At 42.4% G+C, this 23,619-nt stretch overlaps 1 protein-coding gene across 1 annotated transcript in view; it reads right to left on the bottom strand.

Annotated features, from left to right (window-relative positions):
• Positions 1–4,228: 4,228 nt before the first annotated feature.
• pcnx2 (pecanex 2) overlaps positions 4,229–23,619 on the bottom strand; it is a 33,114-nt gene continuing 13,723 nt past the window's right edge. Inside the window, exons 20-35 of the mRNA XM_046877640.1 lie at positions 22,882–23,023; positions 21,927–22,104; positions 20,446–20,554; positions 19,131–19,260; positions 18,806–18,864; positions 17,126–17,338; positions 16,072–16,325; positions 15,713–15,946; positions 15,443–15,546; positions 15,006–15,150; positions 12,130–12,360; positions 11,038–11,312; positions 10,706–10,869; positions 9,065–9,243; positions 8,433–8,663; positions 4,229–6,697 (exon numbers count right to left, since the gene is read on the bottom strand). Coding sequence (XP_046733596.1) covers positions 6,515–6,697; positions 8,433–8,663; positions 9,065–9,243; positions 10,706–10,869; positions 11,038–11,312; positions 12,130–12,360; positions 15,006–15,150; positions 15,443–15,546; positions 15,713–15,946; positions 16,072–16,325; positions 17,126–17,338; positions 18,806–18,864; positions 19,131–19,260; positions 20,446–20,554; positions 21,927–22,104; positions 22,882–23,023 — 2,831 coding nt within the window. The 3' untranslated portion in view covers positions 4,229–6,514. The remainder of the gene's footprint in view (positions 6,698–8,432; positions 8,664–9,064; positions 9,244–10,705; positions 10,870–11,037; positions 11,313–12,129; positions 12,361–15,005; positions 15,151–15,442; positions 15,547–15,712; positions 15,947–16,071; positions 16,326–17,125; positions 17,339–18,805; positions 18,865–19,130; positions 19,261–20,445; positions 20,555–21,926; positions 22,105–22,881; positions 23,024–23,619) is intronic.

Consider the following 23,619-nt stretch of genomic DNA (forward strand, 5'->3'; position numbering starts at 1 on the left):
CGTTAGGGGTCGCCACAGCGGATCATTCGTCTCCATACCCCCCTGTCCTCTACATCTGCCTCTTTCACACCAACTACCTGAATGTCTTCCTCACCACATCCATAAACCTCCTCCTTGGCCTTCCTCTTTTCCTCCTTCCTGGTGGCTCCATCCTCAGCATTCTCCTACCGATATACCCCATGTCCCTCCTCTGCACATGTCCAAACCATATCTTCAAACAGGTATGGGTCACCTAGTACAAGTGAAAATGTAATGCTACCACTTCCAAAGACACCCTATAAAATTGTGTGCCTCTAGGTTGGTTAAAGGTTTGGGGAAGAAGCACATATGGCTGCAAAAAGCACCAGGTGTCCCAATACTTTTGTCCATGTAGTGTATTTTGAATGTGTTCAAAATCTGAAAATGAAGAAAGGAAGTTATGAAGTGTGTTTTTGTGGTTAAATGCTGAATGTCAGCCTGCACAGAGGAATACATTTGTTTTAGTGTCCATACTGTGGGAACTTGTTTGTGTATCTATAAAGCACAGGTACGATGACTAGCATGTTCCAATTTTCCATCTGGTGCTGAAAAAAATTGACTTCATTTTCCGGGGTTTTGCATTAAATATTAAGTGCAAACATCCCATATCTCACCTTGTTTGTCTCTATATCATTCGTCTGTTTGTCTCTATATCATTCGTCTGTATTCAGATCCCTAGCAATGACAGTATAAATTTCCATGTGAATTGTCCCTCAGTTTTCGTTTGCATTTTCTGTAAAGGAAGGCTACATGCTTTAGAGGGTCTTAAAGTCTGTAGAGCCTGTGAATAAAGGCAGTGTCGCCGCCTCACAGCTCCAGACTTCCTGGTTTAATCCGGATCTTGAGTAACTGGCTGTGCGGCGGATTTCTTCTTGTGGGTTTCCTCTGGGTCCTCCAGTTTCCTCCAACCTCTCAAAAATGATTTTCAGAAATGTGTAAATGTGAGTGTGTGATATGCTTCCATCTTATTCAGGGTGTGTGAAGTTTTTCATGGTATTTTTGTGTCTATGTGAGTTTCCTCTGGGTTCTCCGGTTTCCTCCAACCTCCCAAAAAAATGTAAATGAGTGAATGAGTATGTAAATGAGAGTGTGTGTGTGTGTGTGTGTGTGTATGGAATGTACTGTCATCCCATCTAAGATGTATTGGTGCCCTTTGTTACTTTTATACTCTCTGGAAAGACCACAACCCTGACCAAGATAAAGCTCTTCAAATAAAAGAATAGATGTATCTTGAGCACAAAGGGGTTCATCTACTGAACACAGTCCCATCAAGATTTTCAGCCACAATAAACTCAACATATAAGAGTCCTCCTGACATGTTCACCGCCTCGTTCTACAGACCTTGTTTTTACATTTTTTTTATTCAACCCTTATTATGATAAAGCTCGTGTATTGTGTAGACATGATGAGAAGCTCTTCAGGTGCTCTTCTGCTCGGAGACCTCGTGGAAGACTGAGCCTGAGCCTGAGCCTGAGCCTGAGCCTGAGCCTGAGCCTGAGCCTGAGCCGTCCTGGCTCTTCTCACCTGATGCTGTGTTGTCTTTCAGCCCTGAAGTCATAACGGATGTGGCGTCTATACTCTCATATGCTTCTGATGTCCACTGTCAAAAACAAAGAGCACAATATTTCATTGGTTACTACATAAGGTCTCTGACAAACCATATCACTTTTCAAATGGAAAATCACTGAGATGAAAAAAGACAGACAGATTGTTAGGCGTGGCACAGAGGCGGAAGCCGGAGTAACGGCAAACAGAGACTTTATTTAAACAAGGGCAGAGCCAACACAAAAACACCCGTGCAGTTCGGGATAATCCGGAAACGGAGCAGTTCAGATAATAAACATCCACGGTGCGTTATGGAGGAAGCGCGGCACGGAGGGAAGCGACGGGGAAGCGTCGGTAGTCCGAGGCGCTGGGGAAGCCGAACGCGCCGTGGAGTGAGCGAGAAGTCCGGGCGAAGAAGGCACGCTATGGGAGAAGCACAAGCGCGAACACACACAGCATAATCCTGCCAGACCACGCACGAACGCATAATAACGGACCCGGAATGTGGGTGAGTGAGTGGTTTATATGGTGGCAGGAAATGAGAGGATAACGTGCTTCAGCTGTGTGCGATTTGCGCTGCGTGCTTGGGAGCGCGCAGCGGCAAAGGCAGCCTCTGAAGGAGGCGTGGCAGGCGGATTCCTGACACCACCCCAAAGGCGGCACGGGCGCCCCAAGCCGCCAACAGCCCGGTGGGCCCGGCACTGGAGGAGGGCCCCTCCAGTCCTCCAGGGTCGAAGGGGACCCGGACGGAACCGCCACGGAGCCAGGACGGAACACAGCCCCACGCGGAGGCCAGGAACGGGGCGAGGTCCTTGTTGCCGACTGGAGGCGGAGAGACGGCCATCACGGAGCCCTGGAGCGGAGCGACGGCCCCGGCGGAGACAGGAGGCGGAGAGGCGACCCCTGCGGAGACCCGGGCGGGCGGCGCCCTCGGCGGAGACAGGAGGCGGAGGCGACCCCTGCGGAGACCCGGGCGGGCGGCGCCCTCGGCGGAGACAGGAGGCGGAGAGGCGACCCCTGCGGAGACCCGGGCGGGCAGCGTCCTGGGCGGAGACAGGAGGCGGAGAGACGACCCCTGCGGAGACCCGGAGCGGAGCGACGTCCTCGGCGGAGACAGGAGGCGGAGAGACGACCCCGGCGGAGACCCGGAGCGGAGCGACGTCCTCGGCGGAGACAGGAGGCGGAGAGACGACCCCTGCGGAGACCCGGAGCGGAGCGACGCCCTCGGCGGAGACAGGAGGCGGAGAGACGACCCCTGCGGAGACCCGGAGCGGAGCGACGTCCTCGGCGGAGACAGGAGGCGGAGGGATGCCATCCGCGGAGCTCTGGAGCAGGCTGACACCATCGGCGGAGACTGGAGGCGGAGTGCTGCCCTCAGCGGAGCCCAGGAGCGGAGCCATGCCCTCAGCGAAACCCGGCTGCTGAACGACCTCCCCTGCGGTGGTCTGGAGCTGAGAGGTGGCAGCCCTGGAGACCTGACATGGCCAGACGTCCCTGGCAGCAACCTGGAACGGACCGGCGTTACCCAGGAAGGACAGGAACGGGACCTCATCACCCACGGGGACCTGGAGTGGAGAGACAACCTCGGTGACTACTGGAAGCAGGGCATAGCTCTCGACGGGGCTTACCAGCTGGAAGGCCTTCTGGACGGAGCCCGGAGATGGAGCGACGTCCCTGACCGAGTACAGCGGTTGAGTCGCGACCTCGTCAGGATTCGTCGGTGCGACGTCAACTTCCCTGGAGCTCAGGAGTGACCTGTCTTCGTCCAGGGAGCTTGGAGACAGGATGTCACCGTGAGAGGGGTCCCGAGGCGAGCCGTCACCTTGTGAGAGGCTGTGGGGCGAGCCGCCGCCTTCGGATGAAGCCAGGAGCAGCGGTTCGACATCCCTTTCGCAGTCCCGGAACTGAGGTGAGAGCTCTGGGAATCCCTTGGGAAGAGAGACGGTCTGTGACGTAGTTTCGCCTACTGAGTGCTCGTGGGGCGAGCCGTCACTTCTTGGGAGACTGTGGGGCGAGCTGTCGCCTTCGGATGTAGTCCGGGGCAGCGGCTCGACGTCCCTTTCGCAGTCTTGGAGTGGAGTTGAGAGCTCTGGGGAACGAGAGATGGCCTCGCCCTCAGGGAGACTGTGGGCGAGCTGTCGCCGGATGTAGTCCGGGGCAGCGGCTCGACGTCCCTTTCGCAGTCCAGGGACTGAGATGTGAGCTCTGGGGATCTCTCGGTGGAAGCGGAGCTCTGAGATATGGCATCGCTGTCTGGGAGACTGGGGCGAGCCGTAGCCGGTGACGCCTGGGCGACGGGTCGACGCCCTTTCGCAGCCTCTGAGACGAGTTGTGTGCTCCGGGACCCCTTTGGTTGAAGAGATGCATGGGCTTGGAACCGAGCTCTCCTTGGGACTTGGGAGCACAGAGGAGCTTACGCCAGGAACCGGGAGCGGAGCTGCTCGTCAGGGACCTGGAGCAAAGAGGAGCTCTCCTGGAAGCCTAGGCGCGGAAGGAGCCGCCTGGAAGCCTAGGAGCGGAGAGGAGCTCGCCAGGAGGCCCTGGGACGGCTGAGCCTCGGGACTCTCTGGGCGGGACCGAGCTCTCGGGACTCTCTGGGCGGGACCGAGCTCTCGGGACTCTCTGGAGGCGGGACCGTTTTTTTCCCGAGCTTCCTGTCCTTTAGGATTTATCAATATCATTAAAACTAACAACAACAACAAAAAACATACCCTTCTTGGTCCAGAAAAATGCTGTTACTAACAGAGACGATTCAGAATCACCTTCCGTAAAGTCTTTCACTAAATCTTCATACAATATCTGCCCGGCATCCCAGATGATCTACCTCGTTTTTAATAAAACATTTGTATTTGATGAGGTTTTTTTTTTTTTGTGAGGTACATAAAATACATGCTGCAGGAGCCAAATATGTTTGTTTTGAGGTTGAAAATACACTAGATAAACAAAAGTTTGTGGACACCCTGCCATGAGATATCTATATTAATTTTTTGAACATCCCATTCCACATTTATCCAATATTTGCGGTAAAAATTGACCTCTTCTGGTAAGATGTTCCACTAGATTTTGGAGTGTACTTGTGGAGATTTGTGTTCGTTTAGCCACGAGGGTGTTAGTGAAGTCAGGTACTGATGATGGGTGAGGAGTCCCTGACTCTCTGGGGTGAAGTCAGCATTTCAGTTCAATCAGTCCCATAGGTCTTTAATTGAGTTGACTCTATAGAAGTTGCTCAAAATCTTCTACTAAAACCTCTGTGTCATGATGTTTCTCATGAACTTTAATCTATTGAATTGGGTTCATTTACACGAATTTCAATCTTTTTTCCGCCTGGCTCCGTCTTCGTTGCAACGGAGGCAGAGGATCATGGGTTATGCTGACAGAAATGCCAAAGGTAATCTTTTTCCCCCATTTTTATCAGAGAATAAGGCTAATAATAATAATAATAATAATAATAATAATAATAATATACGGTTAGGGGTGAGGTTTTCTTAATAAATTTTCGTCTTCTTCCAGCTGCTCCCGTTAGGGGTCGCCACAGCGGATCATTCGTCTCCATACCCCCCTGTCCTCTACATCTGCCTCTTTCACACCAACTACCTGCATGTCTTCCCTCACCACATCCATAAACCTCCTCCTTGGCCTTCCTCTTTTCCTCCTTCCTGGTGGCTCCATCCTCAGCATTCTCCTACCGATATACCCCATGTCCCTCCTCTGCACATATCCAAACCATATCTTCAAACAGGTATGGGTCACCTAGTACAAGTGAAAATGTAATGCTACCACTTCCAAAGACACCCTATAAAATTGTGTGCCTCTAGGTTGGTTAAAGGTTTGGGGAAGAAGCACATATGGCTGCAAAAAGCACCAGGTGTCCCAATACTTTTGTCCATGTAGTGTATTTTGAATGTGTTCAAAATCTGAAAATGAAGAAAGGAAGTTATGAAGTGTGTTTTTGTGGTTAAATGCTGAATGTCAGCCTGCACAGAGGAATACATTTGTTTTAGTGTCCATACTGTGGGAACTTGTTTGTGTATCTATAAAGCACAGGTACGATGACTAGCATGTTCCAATTTTCCATCTGGTGCTGAAAAAAATTGACTTCATTTTCCGGGGTTTTGCATTAAATATTAAGTGCAAACATCCCATATCTCACCTTGTTTGTCTCTATATCATTCGTCTGTTTGTCTCTATATCATTCGTCTGTATTCAGATCCCTAGCAATGACAGTATAAATTTCCATGTGAATTGTCCCTCAGTTTTTCGTTTGCATTTTTCTGTAAAGGAAGGCTACATGCTTTAGAGGGGTCTTAAAGTCTGTAGAGCCTGTGAATAAAGGCAGTGTCGCCGCCTCACAGCTCCAGACTTCCTGGTTTAATCCGGATCTTGAGTAACTGGCTGTGCGGCGGATTTCTTCTTGTGGGTTTCCTCTGGGTCCTCCAGTTTCCTCCAACCTCTCAAAAATGATTTTCAGAAATGTGTAAATGTGAGTGTGTGATATGCTTCCATCTTATTCAGGGTGTGTGAAGTTTTTCATGGTATTTTTGTGTCTATGTGAGTTTCCTCTGGGTTCTCCGGTTTCCTCCAACCTCCCAAAAAAATGTAAATGAGTGAATGAGTATGTAAATGAGAGTGTGTGTGTGTGTGTGTGTGTGTATGGAATGTACTGTCATCCCATCTAAGATGGTGCCCTTTGTTACTTTTATACTCTCTGGAAAGACCACAACCCTGACCAAGATAAAGCTCTTCAAATAAAAGAATAGATGTATCTTGAGCACAAAGGGGTTCATCTACTGAACACAGTCCCATCAAGATTTTCAGCCACAATAAACTCAACATATAAGAGTCCTCCTGACATGTTCACCGCCTCGTTCTACAGACCTTGTTTTTACATTTTTTTTATTCAACCCTTATTATGATAAAGCTCGTGTATTGTGTAGACATGATGAGAAGCTCTTCAGGTGCTCTTCTGCTCGGAGACCTCGTGGAAGACTGAGCCTGAGCCTGAGCCTGAGCCTGAGCCTGAGCCTGAGCCTGAGCCTGAGCCGTCCTGGCTCTTCTCACCTGATGCTGTGTTGTCTTTCAGCCCTGAAGTCATAACGGATGTGGCGTCTATACTCTCATATGCTTCTGATGTCCACTGTCAAAAACAAAGAGCACAATATTTCATTGGTTACTACATAAGGTCTCTGACAAACCATATCACTTTTCAAATGGAAAATCACTGAGATGAAAAAAGACAGACAGATCATGTGGAACTTGTATTTCTCTATTTTGGTTGTCTGTCACAAAAATGAGTATTTAACCTCATTATTGAATCAAGAAATTAAAGAGAGTGTCGATTAGAGAAACACTTTTGTGTAACGAAGTAAATGTAATTCGTCACTGTACTTAAGTAACCTTTTCACATAACTGTACTTTACTGAAGTTTTTCTATTTGGGGAGATTTTTACTTTAACTTCGCTCCTAATTAAATTAAAATATCTTACATTTTACTCAACTACATTTTGCGAAATCAGTCGTTCCTTATTATTTATTAGTGGACAAAAACTTAACTGGTCAACACGCAGCAAGTCACCAATCAGAGTAGAGCACGCTCAGTTTTGAACTTGTTTTGATTGCCGCTTGCTGGTATCTACTTAACACTGACATTCAGTTAAATTATATATAATAAATGATGGAAGAAACTCCTGACTCGAACTTGCCACAGCACCCGTGGCATCATTTGCGTGAAGTAGTTTTTTTTAGGTTTTGGGCTCATGATCACTTTAATTAATAGTGTTCTACTAATTAATATCATTTTATGAATAGATCGATGTGCTGGAGTAACATTAGAGTCTTTCCGCATAAACTGAGTTGATTAAGCAAAGGTCTTTTTTATAGATTATATACATTATAGCCATAATAAATCATAGTACTTTGGTACTTTTAATCATTACATCATGTTACATTCTTAACTTTCACAATGTCTGTCTTGAAAACACAGCAGGTCCTGCTTTCGATTCAAATGTGTTCACATCATCAAGTCACATGATCACAAACACCCGAAACACATTTTCTTCACAATGAGCATGTTTGTATAGCAACATGTCTGGCATCTCAACATACAACATTCAACATGTCTGGCATCTCAACATGTCAATCATTCAACATGTCTGGCATCTGTTGTATGTTGTCGTATTGATGCCATTTTTGTGTATATCCCATGCTTGTCTGGTTTGTGTCGATAGTTGACTGAGAGTTTAACAGCCATCAGCCACTGCACTAAAGCTTCCAAGTCAAGTCAAGTCAAGTAGCTTTTATTGTGGTTAACCCTAGATTCCCCATACCAGAAACTATTCACCTTACGCAAACCTGAATTTTAACATACTGGTATTTTGATTAGCGAGACAGCTAGTGGTTTTTGGCCTTTACATACAAATAGGGACTTAAGACGCAGTACAGCCAGTGAATCCAGTAGCAATGGTCCATGAGATCCAGTAAGATCATACTGAGCTGAATCAAACAATGTAGAGAATGTAATGATCTCATTTTAGTGTGAGCATTTAATTTACAAAAAGGTGGCTGATAGTATAATAATGAGATATATTTTATAATACTGTATTAATAATATCGTATTTTCTCTCATTCCAACAGGTTAAGAGTTGTGTAGTAAAAATGTTGGAACAAATATTTCAAGAAATTTTACTCAGTATACTGTATATATTGTAGCACCAATCAATTCATTCATTTATTAAAAACATATTAATCTCATTTTAGAATCGAAAATATTAAACCAACCTTATGGATAAGCAGCGTACACATCGCTAGAACACAATAAGTCACCATCAAGGTCCTCACACCTCTGTTGTGATGTCGAGTGTGTGTAGATGTACCTGTGTTTGTGTGTGGCGCACTGATGGTCCCGGGGTGATGATGTTGACTGAGCTGGATGACTGCGTGTCACTGCTGTTCCCTCCCTCAGCGGCGGAGAGACCCGACATGACGAGACCGCTGGAGAAGCTACGCTTCCCGAACAGCAGGCTGAGAGTGGAGCTGGAGGAGGAGGCCTGGCTGCAGCGTGGCTGAGCCGAGAGCACAGCGCCCGCCGCGGACACACGCGGCACCTATCATCATCATCATCATCATCATGAACAGGTTTAGGTGCAGGGCTTATATATGCAATGTGTGTGTGGGAAGTTAAATAATTTTTTTATTAATATTATTCAGCATGCCATTTATAAAATAATTTTCTCTATATTTACCAGAGGTGCCAATAATTCTAGAACTAGCTGTATAGAACTTATTGGAAACAAAATGATAAAATAATAGAAATAATATAACTAAAATAGCTATACATTATTCACAAACCTGTAAAGTATTAAAGTAAATAATAATGTAATATTGCATATTAAAGTTCATATTAAATGTTTGCAACTTGACAGCTTTACAGCTTTAATGGTCTTGCAAATAGAATATAAAATGGTCTTGTGATTTTTTTAGGGTTTAGAGGAAGTGTAAACAGCACCTGGGAGAAGACCGAGGCGATGGAGGAAGTGTTGAAGGACAGCTGACTGTTGGAGAGGCGCTGCACCACGCCATTAGAGCCCGAGCCGTGCTGGAGATTCAGGATCGGACCTGAGCGACTGGTGACTGGCGCACGCTGGCACTGCGGCTGCACAGAGCCACTGCGATACTCACGACGTCCTGCAGGGGGAGATATGCCCAAACACCGGATTGCTCAGGCAAGAATGTGATTTATTTTTTATATAAATAGTTTTTTTGTGATTTATTTTTAATTTTTTTATATATACATTTAATTTTCTTAGTTTAGTCCTAAGGGTATTTTAAATACTTGGTTTTCTATTTACTTAGTAGTTTTGAGAAAAAATTTTTAACTACGGTAATTTCCGGACTATTAAGCGCACCCAAATATAAGCCGCACCCACTGAGTTTGACAAATATTTTTATTTTGAACATAAATACGCCGCACCTGTCTATAAGCTGCAGGTGTCTACATTGAAACTAATGAACTTTACACAGGCTTTAATGAAAGACAGTGTTTGTTACACGGCTTGTATCTAAACAGTAGCCTACCAAGAAAGTCCTTGTTTACTGTCTTCCTCCTTCCTTTCACAACTATTTCTCTCAGAAGTTTATCTTTTGGCATCGGCGTGCGTTTAAAAATCTCCATCGGTGAAGCTTTTCTCCCGATGCTGTGCAGCTCAGAACACAGGTGAAGCGTTTTTTCATGCCCGGTTGTTTTTAGCGTCCTGTAGACAGTCAGAGTGAGCGGCAGGTCAAACATCAGAGGAACCTCATCCATATTTATGTTGTGCTGCGGCCCGATTCAGTGGGAGCGCATCTGATTTAATATAAAGAGTTTCATTAGTTCACCTGAACCCGTTCTGCAATTTTATTGGTCTAATGTTATGTCGCTCAGTTTTTTGTCGGCAGGAAGCTTGTGAAACCGGGAAAAACCCAGGAAAAATCCATATATTAGCCGCTTCGTTGTTTAAGCCGCAGGGTTCCAAGTGCGGGAAAAAGGTAGGGGCTTATAGTCCGGAAAATACAGTTCTAGCATTTTTTTGGGCTTCCTTACCCAGTTTAGTCCAAAACAAAGTTCACATAAAAAATTGGTAATGTAATAGAGACCTATCGTGATATTTTATGTATTATTATATACAGTATACAGACAAATGTATTAGGACCCCAGACCTTTCCAGCTACAGTAAATGTGGTCCATTTTCAAACTTAAAATAAAATAAAATAAAAATTTCCCTTCACTTGAATTAGAAGACCCAAACATGTTCCAGTATGACAGTACCCCTATGCAAACAGCAGCTCCATGAAGATATGGTTTACATCATTTGGAGTGGAAGAGATGAATGAAACCCAGGTCATCTCACCCTACATCAGTACATGAATCTTGTGGCGGAATGAGCACAGAATTCAGTGAAGTATCTTTTAAGAAGCTTAAAGATTATAACAGCAAACACAGAATAAATGTGAAATGGGATGTTGAACACATATGATGATCCAGGGTTAAGTATTTCAATTGTATATATATATATATGTGTATTAACCCAATTAATCTGTATACAAAGTGGTTCATAACATGAGGAATGCTGAAAATGTAAACTCAACAGACACACAGAGGCACTCTGACCTGTACTATGATGTCGTGTGCGTGAGCTGCGTGGATGCGGCTGGTTTATGCTGGCGCTTTGGGATGTGACAGAGTTTTGAGTCTGACTAACGGAGGAGCCGGCACAGTCCACATCCTCCATGTTCACTCCGCTGTTACAGCTCGTCAGATTGTCCTTTCTTACGCTGACAGAGAAGAGCAAAGATATCGGTGAAAATGTTTATATTATATACCACTCAAATCACTTTCATTCAGCAGCGCTGCATTTCTTTTTAATTACATTTTCAATGATTAATATTACAGATATTTAGAATCATAATAAAATAAGCTGCATTTCAAGTTCTGCGACGCACCGGAGCCACCGAGAACAGAGCCATGTGCGGATGCCCTCCAGGCTGAGCGTGCCGCCCCAGACGCTGCTCGTATGCTTGTGTGTCCCGGCATACGAAGTGGTGAGGGCGGACACGAACATGGGGTAACCCAATGGCTGGTCACATGACGAGTTGATCATGTTACGCAGTGCCTGCTTTGAGTTCTGGATGCTGCCTCGCTCCGGATTACGATTCCGCAGGAAGATCAGCTCCTGCTGTTGTCCTGCCCACAGCCCACGCACACACTCTTTATTGATCTGAGGGAGAAACAGAAAGATGCATCATGGCTATTAGAGCACTTTACAGTTAGCAGGTATAGAGTGGAGCTTAAATGGGGCAATGAAGAATTCTGGATCACTACACACAAGTGCGCACACACACACACACACACACACACACACACACACACACACACACACACACACACACACACACACACACAAGTACATGCAAGTCCACAGACCAGGCCAGTTTAGTGTTTTCAACAAAAATAAATTCTTAATATGTCACATTTAGAAGCCTAGAATTTTTTAACACGCAGTGTTTGCACAAAAATATTGGGACACCTGACTTTTCCAGCTCTATCTGGTTATTCCCCTAAATGATTACCACAGAATTGGAGCAACACTGTTGTACACATTTTCCATTCACTTCAACTAGGAGACCCAAACCTGTTCCAGCATGACAATGTCCCTGTGCAGAAAGCTAGCTCCATGAAGATATGACTGCACCCCAGACCTCATCACCCTACCTATCTGGCTAAATAAGCACAAATCTCGACAATCACACTCCAACATCCAGTGGAACATCTTTCCAGAAGAGTCATTATAGCAACAAATGGGGCAAAATGTCTAATTGGATGTTCAATAAGCACAGCTTGTAATCATTACATTTACATTTATGCTTTGAACAGATTTGCTTGCTTGTGTGACGCGTTTTTATAATGAAATCCGCACCTGCATCTGCTGCCTCTTCGATATCCTCACATCACTCTATCGCAATAATATAAATTATAGTCAAAAATGATCTCTACACATTTGTATAAATGATATACAGTATTTTCCATTGTCTTACCTTGATGATTTTAAAGCTAAGGTAACGTTTGTAGAGCATGATGATCTTGTATTCGTCGTTGCCATCGTCCAGGGTGTGGCGTAGCGTCAGCAGCATATCTCTGCTAGACAGCACAGCCTTCCGCCACGCCGGGTCGCCCTCATCACATATCACCAGAGAACTCCTGTATGTGCTGATGGCCTCGTACAACACGGCCGGCTCCTCACTCTCCTCCAGACTCGTGAAGTGGTCCTGTCATACATACATATACACATCGATGGATATTACCGAGGTTTCAGAAGATGATGAGATTGTTGATGATGATGAAGATGTCACCTGCTGACTAGGAATAAGCTTATGGACACTAGACATTATAATTTCATAATCATCTTTGTAAAGCTGCTTTGATTTGAGAATTGATTTGAGATCTTATAGAGCTTGCTTTCATAGATACTGAGATCTGGTTGGCATGTGATTTCCAGCTCAGTGTTTCAGTTCTTTGCTTTAGAAGGTCATTAAGTAAGGAGGAAATGTTTATAATCTGTGTTTGTAAATTATACATATATTACTCTACAAAAAGTGTAATAACTGTGCATATAAGTCTCAAAAAAATCACAGACATTTTCATTGACAGCTTTATCCCACGGTCAGTGGATCTGGCTTTTGTCCCAAGAACACTGGCATGAGGTCAGAATATACGCCTGATTAGATAGCGGTGTATCACCTCTCATCTCTTTCATCACTGCACGATTAATTGTATCGCAATTGCGATGTCAGCTTGTGCGATTAGATGACAGCAAATGTTGCGATTTAATGAAATAAATAAGTGCATGTGTGGACACACTTTCTGAGAACAGTTTGCAGATTTTCCGCACCGCTAACGAAACAAAAAATACCAGGTATTCTCGGTGCATATGTGGCGCGTGTGGTCACGTGACTTTCCGGTGTGTGGAGCGCGGAGACCAGGTGAAGGTTGATGCTGAGCAGATCAACACTGAACTGGTAGCCTAAAAAAAACTACATCTGTTATAAGGCGATATTTTAGCAGAGATTTAAGTTGCTACATCATGTAAAAGAAATATAATAAATCATCAGCAGATCTCACTGGTTCCTGGTTGGAAGAAAGAGACGACAGGCAACGGTTTAACAGACGGAGCTTTCTTTTACTTTTCATTCACTTTTGCCCAGACGCTTTCCTTCCCTCGTACTCTGGGTACGGTTAAATAATATACCCCATACACGCCCTCAGCTCTGCCTGGTGTATATATATATATATATATATATATATATATATATATATATATATATATATATATATATATATATAAGAGCAGCAGCAGGACGTTCCCTGTTTGTTTCGATAAAATGTTTCAAATATCTTATTTTTGTGAACATTTCATACATTTTTTTTTTTTAATTAAATTTTGTACAAAATTATTTAGTTTGAAAACCTTTATAGTTTTACAAATACACAATTCAGCATTATCACTAATCTGTGTGCGATTTTCTTGATAATCAATAAATAATCAATTATCGCAACATAACATTTTTTCCAAATCGCGCAGCCGAACCCAGGACTTTAAATCAAATTGTCGTGCTACTGATGTTTTCTAATGAGTGTTACCCGTTTTGTCTCTGCCTGGTTTAATCTGTTTTCTGACCACCTGTCTCATCCACTCAACAAAGTGTTTTAATAGGTTATTTTAATATTAATACTGCATTTGCATTTAATGCATTTGTACTTAAATGATTGCACTTGGGCAAAATAATTGATAGTATTTTACAGCTTATAATAAGATTTGATTTGCAATTAAACTAAGTTAACTCTTGGTAAACCTTATAGGTGTTTATAATCATTCATTACACAATCAGGATGGAAATTCTACTACTAATCAGGACATTTTTAATCAGCAAAAACGAATTAATAATTTTATCGCTGTAAGTCTGTCATAACATCAAAATTCAATTCAAGATTATTTCTATAGCACTTTTCACAATGGACATTGTCTTAAAGCAGCTTTACAGAATGTAAATATAAATTAGTGAACTCCAGTCTCTCAAAACTGTTTTTATTATATGTTCTCAAGGGACAATACTATAGAAATGAAAATTTTATATATTTTAGAGAGTTCACCTGCGCAGCTCTGGTGTATTTAATGCCCAGGAGGAATGGGGAAGTGTTAGAAAACAATGGTGCTCACACAAAATATTGACTTTTTGGACACAGTTTTGATATTTTCACTTAGGGTGTACTTAAATTTGTTGGCAGCTATTTAGACAATAATGTTGTTATGTTAAAATATTTACAGAGGACAGTAAATCTGTACTGCTGTACAAGCTGCACACTGACTACTCTAAAAATATATTCAAGGTTATTTCTATAGTATTGTCCCTTAAGAACATATGGCTGCTGAAATGTGAGCAGTGTACTCACTTTTGTGAGATACTGTATGGGTATTTATCCCCAATGAGCAGCCTGGGGTGACTGTGGCAAGGGAACTCCCTTAGATGGTATAAGTAAGAAACCTTGAGAGCAACCAGCCTCAAAAGGGGAACCCATCCTTAAGTCAAAACACTGTTGGGTTTCTGTGTGTAGTTTTACCGTTTCACTATAACACTGGTATAGAGAGAAAAAGGACAGCGCAACTAATGATGTTTCACTGTTTAATATAAAACTAGTGTTTAATTAAAACTAGTGTAAAATGTTTTTTTTGTTTGTTTTCTAGTAAAAGAAAAAAAAAAGGATGATGGCAGTTTGTCTCTACATTTTTTCCATTTAAAAGTTCATAGAAATTCCCTCTAATACCATATTACAATTTGGAGCATAGGCGTAACGATTTTTGAAATAAGAGAAATCTTTTTTTGCTATCATCAGCAGCGGTGTGTTGAATTTATACCTGATGAAGTTTGAGACTCATCCTAACCGCAGGTGCAACCACTTTCTGGAGCAGATCCATGTCAGCAAAAACCCACTCGTCTTTCGTAGCGATGCGGAAATCTCCTTTGAATAAGGTGCTGAAGCCGTACAAAAATGACTCCAAACTGAAAGAGACACACAGTGAGAGAGAGCATAAAATATCTGATCTATTATTAGACTGACACACTGTCTAACATTCACACTTGGTTTGTCTGTGTTTCTGAAAAAGAGATAACTGATCCGAATATTATAACGACCTACACTGGGTCATTGTCAAGAAATGATACATAGAGTGTAGGATTGGCACTGTTGGGATTTAAACTGATGCTGAGATCAGAAGGCCTTAACCGCTGGGCCACCACTTCCCTATTAAACCGTATTACAGTTTGCACTTATATTGATGAATTTAGTACGTACCTGTTGGACATGTTATGTGAAGCAGTGCCTAAAGATCTCCTGCCCAGGACTGACAGAGCGAAACACAATGTGACCAGCAGAGAATCCTCATCACAGTCCACCGGCTAAGAACACAAAAAACACGTAATTCGCTACTCACAGCTACTCATTTGCTAACATCTCCTGTTAGCCCAACTGAAATAATGTGACAGAGGTGTAGCTATAACTTTGAGACATTGCAAAACATGTCTGTCTTGCAGTCTAAACAATAATGTGATAGCAGTGTCTCACTTGCTCCATCTTGGCGGCGCAGTACTGGATCCACTCAAGATAGACGTTGCAGTAGCTGGCCCTGGTGACACCTTGCAGGCAGTGGACATAATCCTCGTCAATCTTAACACTGAACACCACCGGGTCCCTCTCTATATAATGCCATTTACTGTAGGGCTGCAGGGCGTCGTGGATCGACTGCTCCTTAAGCCACGTCTGCAACTTTGGGTTGATGACCAGATAGTAAATGATACTCTAAAAGAGAAAAAATGTAGAGTAGACTTTTTTTTTTTTTTTTTTATGTTATAGCGATAATTAAAAAATGCGATAATTTAGACCTACAGAAATAATTGTAAGGCAACACTAAGGCAAGGCAATACCTTGAGGTAGTAGGTGATGAGCAGTTTGCGTAAGTCGTAGAGCTGCAGCATGGTGGCTGCGTTGTTCTCGCTGATGCTGTAGCTCTGAAGCACGTACTTGGTGGTGGTGAGCTCCCAAGCGAGCCAGCGCAGATTAAACGCAGCGTTGCATGAAAGAATGTGGTCCAGGTGACCAGGCTCGCAGCAGCAACAGCCCTCGTCCTCTTCCACACCCTCAGTAATGGCCTCAACCTCCCGCTGCTGACAGTATGTGCCTGTCATATGTGAAAGCACAAGAAAAAAACAGAGGCATTAGAACCTTGTTTACTAAAAAGTACACCACTCAAGAGGCTCCTCAAGGACTACTTATATAGTTAATACATCCAGATTTCTAAGGTCATGAAACACAAGCTAAAATGTGTTGACCCCATCTGCTCCAGGGGCGCCGTACCATGGATGACCCTGTGCTCTGACCCCAGCTTCCAGACAAGCTGGGATATGTGAAAACAGGAGGAGTGGTTGCTCTGGGTTACTGATCGGAAGGTTGACCCGGTATCGTCAAGCTGCCACTCTTGGGCCCTTGAGCAAGGCCCTTAACCCTCTGTGATCCAGGGGCACCATATCATGGCTGACCCTGCGCTCTGACCCCACCTTCTGAACAAGCTGGGATACGCAAAGAACGAATTTCACTGTGCTCTAACGTATATGTGACAAATAAAGTGTATTCTTTTTCTAAAATCACTAACCCTCTGTGCTCTAGGGACGTAGTATCATGTCTCACCTTGCGTTCTGAGCCCAGATCCTATCATCGCTGTGATATGCGGAAAATTATTTCACTGTAATCTAATGTATATGTGACAAGTAAAAATGACCTCGACACTTAGTGTTAACGTTTAAGTTTTACCTTAATCATGCACAAAGTCATATTTTTAAACTAGACTCAATAATACACAAATGTTTTTTTTTATTTTTATAAGAAACACTGTTTTTTTTCCTACTTATTTATTATATCTTTTTGGGAAAATATCCAGCCACCAAGCTGTGGCGTTTTCTCCATCTCTTTATAGCTACTTGCCTCTGAATTCAAGGCCTCTCAACTGGAATGTCACAAGGCCGTTGCCAACCTCGATGAGGTGTATGAGAGCATTCAGGTAATCAGAGGCCAGGATGAAGCAGTCGCCTGTGCTGTAGTTCCCCCAGCGGCCCAGCAGCAGATCCCCACACAACGAGTGCTGCAGTGAACGGGTCAGGTACTCGTAGAAGATCGAGTTCAGATTATCATCACACCCTGTAGGTAAAAAATAATTTTTTATTAAAGTGACTATATTGTAATAAGATTACACCAAAGCAGTTATTAAGCATACAGTATTTCTAGAAATTTTGTGTCAAATAGACTGTATTGACAAAAGTATTGGGGCACCTGAGATTTCCAGCCATATTTGGTTCATCTTCAAACTGTTACCACAAAAACTAACAATTCTAAAAGATGTCTTTGCATGTGGTGGCATTAAATTCTCCTTTCATTTGAAATAAGAGACTTACACCTGTTCCAGCATGACCATTTCATGTAGCTATGCTTTACATGGGTTGGAGTGAAACATTTTGAGTGCCCTGCTATACTGTAGAACTCTGAAGTCAACCCTATTGAACATGCTTGAGATGAATTGGAATGCTGAATGCACCCTAGGCCTCAAGTCAAGTCAGTCAAGTTTATTTCTATAGCGCTTTTCACAACAGACATTGTCTCAAAGCAGCTTTACAGAATTTTAAGAGTTAAGATGAATGGTGTGCATTTATCCCTGATGAGCAGCCTTGGAGACTGTGGCAAGTCCCTTAGATGTTATGAGGAAGAAACATTGAGAAGAACCGGACTCAAAAGGGGAACCCATCCTCATTTGGGTGACATCAAAAGTGTGATTATAGTCTTTAAACAATACAGAACACTGGAGAGTGAGAACTAACATGAGCACTGGAATGTAAGATTATGAGTAATGTGCTTTCTACAGTCTTATACAGTCATTTATGGTTATAAAACTAGGAGCTACTGAGCAACTCATACAATAGCTCAACATTTGTGATCATCACAGATCCAACACCAGCTTCTCCATGCCAGAGCCTTTAAACACTCAAGGAGGTCCAATGTCAGAACTCCACATGAAGTGGGTCCAATTGGCGCTGGTACGTCTCTAGATGGTTCAGGATGTTTGCGAGTTCGGCATCTACTTCTTTAAAGGTCCACAATCTTCATAAGGTGGGATGTGACTGGGGCTGGAGCAACATCAGGATGCCTCGGGATTGGTAGAGAAAAAGAAAAGCAGTGGAGTGCCTCCTCACCCTACATCAGTACCTGGCTTCACTTACACCCTTGTGGATGAATGAGCACAAATCTCCACAACCACACTTCACAATCTTCCCAGAAGAGATATTATAACCTCAAATGGGCAATAAATGTAAAATGTGATGTCCAAAAAGCACATATTAAGCTCGGTTTTCCACAAACTTTTGGCCATGTAATGCGTCAGAAAAAAATCATGAATCAGTAATCAGGTTCATATACTCGTAATCTCCTAATAGATAATAGCTCTATTAAATTCAATTCTATATATTCAAGATTCATATACACTTCATGTCATTTAAAGAGTGCTTTCACAGCTTGAATGGCATTAAAAGAAGTCTTTTTAAATATAATGCATTTGCAATTGATTTAAGAGCTGATTTAATCTGCTTAGGAGTCAAGCATATAAAGGTTATTTACCGGTATCCTTGTCTATCTGAGACATCAGTCTGCTGTTGGAATTGTCCATACGTTTTGTGCTGAAAATGACCAGAAAAAGTGTAAAGTCATACAAGCAATTAACATACACATCTCTAGAGTGTTGAAAACGGCTGGCATTCCCAGACTTGCTCTTGGAGAACTCTATCATCCATCCACACATTTATCCATCTATCAATTAAATAGCTTTTTTTAAGCATATCAGAATCTAGAATCCAATTACATATACAGTACAGTAATCTAAAAGCCATGCTTATGTGCGGTTTATTTACTGAACGCTGCATTGTTAAGTGCAAGAGGGACTTACTTATAGTTTCTCTCCCAAAACTTGACAGGACGTGGGTAGGATGTGATGAAAATGGCACTGCCCAGAAACGGGCTCAGTGGAGTGTAAAAGATGGTCGTGATTAACGTCTGTACCAGCAGCATGGCAGAATCTGAGCGCTTGTAATTAAGGGAAATGAAACCATTTGGCAGTGGCAGGGTGGCCATATCCACAGCAAAATAGGCTCAAGTTCAGACTCACAGAAAAGCAGTGTTGGATCATTTACTTAAAAATAAAATAAGAAAATACTAATTGCATCATCAAGCTGTATTTAAATGACTGATTTATCAATCTCCTAAAAAGTCATTGCATTACTCAGGACTAATGACCTCTTCAAATCCGCATCAACCTTGACCACATCATCAGAAGAAATGAGCCTCTTTTATTCATTCATGCAATAGTTCAATCTAAAAAGAATAGGTTTATTAGACCACTTTCTAATCTATGTAAACGGGCTCAACATGGCAAAAAGACAAAAGCCGGAGCTAAAGGTGGCAGAGTTGAAGATGCTGCGCTTTTCATTGTGAGTGGCGAGGATGACGAGGATGACAAGGATGAAGAGGATGGAGGCACTGTGCAGGTAGAACGTTTTAGAGAAAAGATAAGTTGAGATGGTTTGGTCATGTGCAGAGAAGGGAATGGGGTAAACTGAGCCGCTAGTAAGGAGGAAACAAGGAAAGGCTAAGAAGAAGGTTTATGGACAGGAGCAGCAGACAGAAGAAAAAAAAACTGGCTTAACAATGAGAGCTACTTGTGGCTGAAACAGAAAGGCAGTGTTATTCTCTAGGACTCTTGCATTTTATTGTGAGGTTCATGTCTATATGAATATTTAAGAAATAAAGCAACGGGAATTTTTTCATTTAGAAAACTCGTTTTTTGCTGAGACCAAAGCTCCGGCACCTGCCGCGAACACTGGTCTACATGTGTGTGAGCCTACAGCTACAGCAAATGATTACAAATTGAATGGTGTTTTATACAGAATTGTTAAAAGTCTGTACAGTAATCAGTGCAAAGTACACCATAAATAACTAGGTAAGTGGCCTAACAAAAATTATTTTATCAGTTGAAAAGTAATGTAATTACAATAGCATTACTTAGTATGGCATTACACCCAACACCTTTATTTTACTCCTATAGAATTGCATTTAATCTGTTCTGAATACTGATGCGAGCAGTTTTGCTCTGAATACAACTCCAAATAAACATTTGAAATTCTGGGCTTTTTTTTTCTATTTAGAACTGGTAACCGTTTTTTATACACAGTAATTATAGCATGCAGGTCAGACTGTAAGGATACGTGGCACAGCAAAAGGCTGGGCGAAGGCATGAAAAGCGCTGCCCCATGCTATCTGCCAGGGAGCGATGTAGATTAGAACAAAGTGCAGCTTGTGCAGAAGATCCCAGAGCTGTAGACAAAACACAGTGCAGCTGACAATAAACAAACACTGTTATTTGGGGCCCGTGAAGCACATTCGGAGCTGATTCTGCAATCAACATGGATAACCGATACTACTATACAGGACACAAACAAAACCCAAAAAAACAATAGAGTGAATCCAGACATGTTTTGGAAACAAATGAATACATAATGAATTCATTGATGACTGCTGATTACATATACCCTAATACATAATCATATTAATGATCAATTATGTGCTCAATGTAACCTGTTTATCAGAAGATATATGCAATATATACTATATGGACCAAAGTATTGGGACACCTTTCTTTTTCAGACATCTGTGGTTCTTTACCAAATTGTTAAAACAAAATTGGAGGCACACAATTGACTTGACTTTATGCTGTCGTGTTACATTTTCCCCCCACTTAAAACCCCAAACTGCTCCAGCATGGCAGTGCTCCTGTGCACAAAGCGAGCTCTATGAAGATATTTTTTACATGGGTTGTAGTGAAACATCAGAAGTGTCCTCCTACAAAGCTCTACACCTATTAAACATCTTTGGGATAAACTGGAATGCTGACTGGGGGTTCTTATAAGAGCAAATGTGGGCTGAATGTGGAATGGGATGTTTAAAATACACATTCGAATTTTAAGGTCAGGTGAGGTGTCCACAGTTTTTTGTCCTTATAGTATATTTCAAATGCATACCATCAGTATTTGTTCATTTAGATGGAAAATGAACTATAGATGATGTCTATATGAGACAAGTGCAACTCTCACTCTAACAGAGGCATTAAAACCAGTTCTGAGTAAAGTGTGATGTGAAGTGTGAAGGAAACATGTAGAAAAAAAGTTGTGCAAGACAGGTTTCCTGACTCTGTCTAGATATGACTGTCCTACACCCTTTTAAACTTCCCCTGACTCATAGTTTGTGTGTTTTTTTATATCTGTCAGTATATAAGCTGCCTCATACAGTAGGAGAAGCTAAAGAGAGATTCAGATTTAACTTGGTGTGGGTCTGGTCTCTCACGGAGCTCATAAATGGATAAAACCTTGTTCATGGAAAATTGTTTGGTCTCTTTATTGAATTTTCACTCCAGTAAATAATAAAGAAGTAGTTCAGATAAGCACAATTTCAATGATATAATCTCGAGAGCATGTTAAATACCCTGGACTCTGCAGCAGTGAGGTGGCAGCACTTACCCATTGCACTAGCACAGGGTCATCCATTTGTATTTATCTACAACAAGCAATCTACACTATCCTGGAGAGATTCCAAAACTGTTTTGTGCTTAATGCACTCGCCAGGCTTTTTGTAATTTTCCTGCTGAAAAGTCAGATTTGTGTGCAGTAAGGTCTCAGCTGGCAGAGCTCACCTTGTGGAAGACTATGGACATGAGGAAGAAGTTGAGCAGGAAGGTCTCAGATGCCCCACTGCAGTCGAACTCGAAGAAAACGATGGTGAAGATGAGCGTGAGGAACTGGTAGCTGGGGTTGCAGAAGGACGAGCGCAGAAGCTTCATCCCAGCAACTGTCATCAATAAGACATCACAGCTGGAGCGAGACACAGACACCTGAGAAACTCAGGCGCAGTGGAAAAACACAGCCAAGCAAAGCACAGAGACATAAGGACAGGACGGGAAGCTAACAGCTAACGCTGACAAGCGCTAATGCTAATTGTAAGGGCTAGTAATGCAACTTTTTTTAGTTACTCACAAAATGTAAAATGTTTCTCCTGCTCTACTGGGACACATGACAAAAAGCTTCCCTTTTTAAAATGTTGTTATTCTTCAGTGGGATATTCACTATATGGACAAATGTTTGTGGACACCTGACCATAAAATACGTGTGCTTTTTTTAAACATTCCACATTTAGTCCCTATTTGCTGTTATTATAACCTCCACTCTTCTGTTGTTGCTTTTTAAGATTTTTTGCTCATTCAGCCATAAGGGCATTAGTAAACTCAGGTACTGATGTAGGCTGAGGAGGCCTCCTTGAGGAGGTGTTTTTTTGGAGGTCTGGGGTGCAGTCAGCGTTTCAGTTCACCCTAAATATGTCAATAACGTTGAGATCAAAGTTTTATAGCAGGCCACTCAAGATTTTTTACTCTATCCCACGTTTACCACATTTTCATGGACCTGGCTTTGTGAAGCTGGCACTGAGGAATTGTCATGAACAGGTTTATAGAAGGTCTACACAATGTGTGTGCCTCCACCTTTGTGATTACAGTTTGGGCAAGAATCATATATGACTGGAAAATCAGGCATCTCGATACTTTTTTCCATATAGCGTGTGTGTGTTTTTCAATCCTGTGCTGCACAGACACTTACTGTATGCCCAGTTTCTTCCGGTGGCTGAGAGCGAAGCCGTCATTAGTGAGGGCACTGAGCACAATGGCTGGGTACACAACATACTTCTCAAAGCTCAAAAGCCCGATGTAAAGTCTCTCAAACCACATCAACTCTGCTTCCTCTGAAATGCATTCATGACACATACACATATACACACACATAGTGAGACATTGCTTTCTCTGTGCCTCAGTGCTTGATATGGATTAAAGAAATGTATTTGCAAAATGAGGCATAGTTAATCACTGGAACAAATGACAAATTTTGAAAATGTGAAATCCAGAGTGACATTTTTTCCTGCACATTATAAAATCTTAAAACTAAAAAAATAAAAAATAAATTGGCCAAAGTACCAAATGTTAAAGTATTAAATACTTGTGTACATGTACATATACATGACCTAGACGTTTTTTTTTTGTATTGGTTGATAATTTAGTATTCATACCGAGATGAATATAAACTGGTGCTATGGTTGCTATTTGTTGTTGTTCAAAACCTTTTATGTCCATTAATGATGGACTGAGCGGTAGTGTTTTTGGCAGTGTTGGTGCTTTGCCAATAATAATGACAGTTGCTTTTTTCTAACATTACTGGGACCATTTTATTTCTTTCCTGTTCGAGCCAGTTGCTGTTAGTAAAGGAAAAATAAAAAAAATAATTAAAGAGTAATAACTTTGACCAAGGAAATAAATAAATATATATATAGAGAGAGAGAGAGAG

This window comes from Silurus meridionalis, chromosome 2 (genome assembly GCF_014805685.1).
Source record: "Silurus meridionalis isolate SWU-2019-XX chromosome 2, ASM1480568v1, whole genome shotgun sequence".
NCBI classification, from domain to species: Eukaryota; Metazoa; Chordata; class Actinopteri; order Siluriformes; family Siluridae; genus Silurus; species Silurus meridionalis.